The 3,315-nt window shown below is 37.8% G+C and overlaps 1 protein-coding gene across 1 annotated transcript in view; it reads left to right on the forward strand.

Moving 5' to 3' along the window:
• Positions 1-3,315, forward strand: part of AKAP9 (A-kinase anchoring protein 9) — a 110,600-nt gene that overhangs the window by 95,425 nt on the left and 11,860 nt on the right. Inside the window, 3 exon segments of the mRNA XM_015558280.1 lie at positions 683-833; positions 1,951-2,619; positions 3,028-3,236. Of these exon segments, the coding sequence (XP_015413766.1) occupies positions 683-833; positions 1,951-2,619; positions 3,028-3,236 (1,029 nt within the window).

The raw sequence follows: 3,315 nt of genomic DNA on the forward strand, positions 1-3,315 counted from the left end.
TATGCTTTCTTCTGTGCAATGGCCCCTTCACGAACTGGGTGCTGATAGGTAAGCAATTTCACCAATTCGGGGTGGGTGCTTTTAGTTTCAGCTGCTCACTCCATTTGCTCCGGGACATGACCTGGGACGCGTCTGCCTATATCGCCGCCATCTTCTTCCTGAGATTTTTTATATAAGGTATAATTTTGACCTTCATTTCATTTATTTGACCAACTAATCTGAAATGGTATTTATGATCTCAATAGAATTCATGGTTCAGTTGGCTAATATATGCCAAATGCTTTAAAAGATAATGCTTATAAAAAGAATGTTTGTTGGTGTAAATACTGTGATACTCTGCTTGCAACGGACACATTACGAGCACGGTCTTTATTTTGAACATTGTTTTCACACACATAAAAACACATGGTATTTCCCGTGTTTAGTTTTGGTAGAAGGAAGAATTTTTATTAATATTATTTTGTAATAGTAAATTGTTCTCAATAGTAAGTAACTAATAGGTTTACTATTAGAAACAGTTAATTTGAAATGAACCACAGTCAACAGTCTTTAACCCTTATATGGTTTCTGTTTTCTTACTAACTAGTGTATTATATGCCCCCACTTTTCATTGAAAGCTGTACTCTCTCTTCCTCTCACTATAGAGTAGTTTTATGAAAGTGTATTTGTTGCTCTGATTTAGGTTGGAAGTTAAAGATAAAACAGATGAAGTACATTTGCTTAATGACACATTAGCAAGTGAACAGAAAAAATCCAGAGAGCTCCAGTGGGCTTTGGAAAAAGAGAAAGCCAAACTGGGGCGCAATGAAGAGCGGGATAAAGAAGAACTTGAGGTATTGTTATCTCTGTCTTTAAATATCTGTGGAAAATCCACAACTATATATGAAAGAATCCGGAGACTTTGCTCTTTCTAAAATGTCAATTTTGGACTCTTTATGAGGTACAGTAATTTGTTTGCTCTGTGTTGAGCACTATTATAATGGTATCTAAACTGTACTAGGAAATGCTGGTAGTGTGATGCTTTTTTGTTTTGCTGCACCCAAGGATGCATACAGACTGTTCTGCAACATGTGTTTTGAGACTTTGATTAGTGCATACACAATTTGATAAATAGGACAGTCATGTCAGCTTCATGCAGAAGTGGTTTGGGTTCCCATTTTCTCCTAGGGGATGGGAGCAGCAATACTTTCCTGGCAGCAAGCAGGATGCTATATTTTAAGAAAATTTAAAATGAGTCCCTTCACTCTGGGCTCTCTCACAGCCTTGCATAGCTCTCAGCTCAAGGCAGGTGGTACTGCATGCAGTGCCCACTTTAACGGTAGCCCCACTGGCTCAGAGCTCTTCTGTCCACATAGCCCAGTCAGTACTCAGTAGTGCTATACTAAAATCTCTGTAGTTAGCATTTCTGCCTATTACTTTTGAGGGTTATTTTTTAATGTCCATCATGGTAGCCTCCAGGCTTAGCAAGCTCTCTACCTGTCAAAGGCATGTCATCTCCTCGGGTACTGATTACTATTTTTTATCATTACAAATTTGCATAGATTTTGAGTAGTTTGCCCCTAACCCTGATTTTCCCTAATCCCTACTATTTTTAGTAAGTGATTGGAAAACAAAGTTTTTCAGGAACTCTTACCACATTTTATCAGAAATATTTGTATTTTTAAAGGTTATTGTCTTTAGAAGAAAGGTACCCTGCTTCATATTCAAACCAGATATAATTAATATTAGGAAAGTATTCTTTAGCCTAGTTATCTCGTGTTTATATTCTTTGATGCAAATCACCTAGCTGTCCAAATAATTATGCTCTAACCACTGAAAATTTAAGTTAATAAACTGAATAATCAGTGCTATAACTCAGTACTGCCAACTTAGTATTAATGAAAGCACAATTGTGCACTTATATATTTTTAATGACAATAATAAATTCTTAATATCACTTTCTCCTACAAGGATCTGAAATTTTCACTTGAGGGTCAAAAACAAAGAAATATTCAGCTGAGTCAACTTTTGGAACAACAGAAACAACTACTAAATGAATCACAACAGGAAATAGAATCACAAAGAGTGCTCCACAATGCCCAGCTGTCAGAAGAACGAGGTCGAAACTTAGAGCTTCAAGTACTTCTGGAATCCGAGAAAGTTCGGATTCGGGAAATGAGCAGTACCCTGGACAGGGAGCGGGAAGTGCATGCACAGCTGCAGCAGAGCAGTGATGACAGTGGGCAGCCGCGGCCCCTCTTGCCCTCTGAAGACCTCCTGAAAGAGCTGCAGAAACAGCTGGAGGAAAAGCACAGTCGCATTGTAGAACTGTTAAATGAGACTGAGAAATACAAACTGGATTCTCTGCAGACAAGACAGCAGATGGAAAAGGACAGGCAGGTTCACAGGAAGACGCTGCAGACGGAGCAAGAGGCCAACACTGAGGGACAGAAGAAAATGCACGAGCTCCAGTCCAAAGTGGAAGATCTTCAGCACCAGCTGGAAGAGAAAAGGCAACAAGTTTATAAGTTAGATCTTGAAGGAAAGCGACTGCAAGGAATTATGCAGGAATTCCAGAAACAAGAACTCGAACGGGAAGAAAAACGAGAAAGAAGAATTCTGTATCAGAATCTTAATGAGGTAAATTGACACTTTGTTTTCAAATATTTTTAAAAAGAATATTGCAGCCCTTTGATCATATAATTGTGATATTGGATTGTTTAAATAGCTACATACAAATCACTTTAAAACGAAATCCATAGAGGTTTCTTTGCAGTATAGATAATACAGCAGATCCTCAAATAATATCATTCCATTCAACTTTGTTTTGTTATAACATTGATGAGATGCAGTTGGAACTTAACTCTTATTTATATCAATTAGCCTATGGTAAAATTGATTTTGTTATATGTTTTTTTCACTTAAAACCACAGAACCCATCCATGACATTAAGCGGAAGTTTACTGTTAATTGTGTTCTCTTAAAAAAGAATACTGTTCATTTATAATTATTGCTTTCTCTTTTTCTTTTTCTGTCCAAAATTGCCAGCCATCCACATGGAGTTTAACCAATGATCGAACTAGAAATTGGGTTCTTCAACAGAAAATGGAAGGAGAGACAAAGGAATCAAGCTATCCTAAACTGATTGCAATGAATGGAGGAGAAACTCGCTATAATCATGAATTAGAAATGATCAAACAAAAGCTTCAACATATGGCCTCAAAACTACAGCATCTAGCCCAGAAAGCCTCCAGTCGGTGAGCCCTTCCTGCCTGACCTTTGGAAAGAGCATTCCTACACTAGCTGCACAGAATCTGCCCCTCACTAATGGCTAGT

Source organism: Myotis davidii, unplaced genomic scaffold, assembly GCF_000327345.1.
Source record: "Myotis davidii unplaced genomic scaffold, ASM32734v1 scaffold187, whole genome shotgun sequence".
Taxonomy (NCBI): Eukaryota; Metazoa; Chordata; class Mammalia; order Chiroptera; family Vespertilionidae; genus Myotis; species Myotis davidii.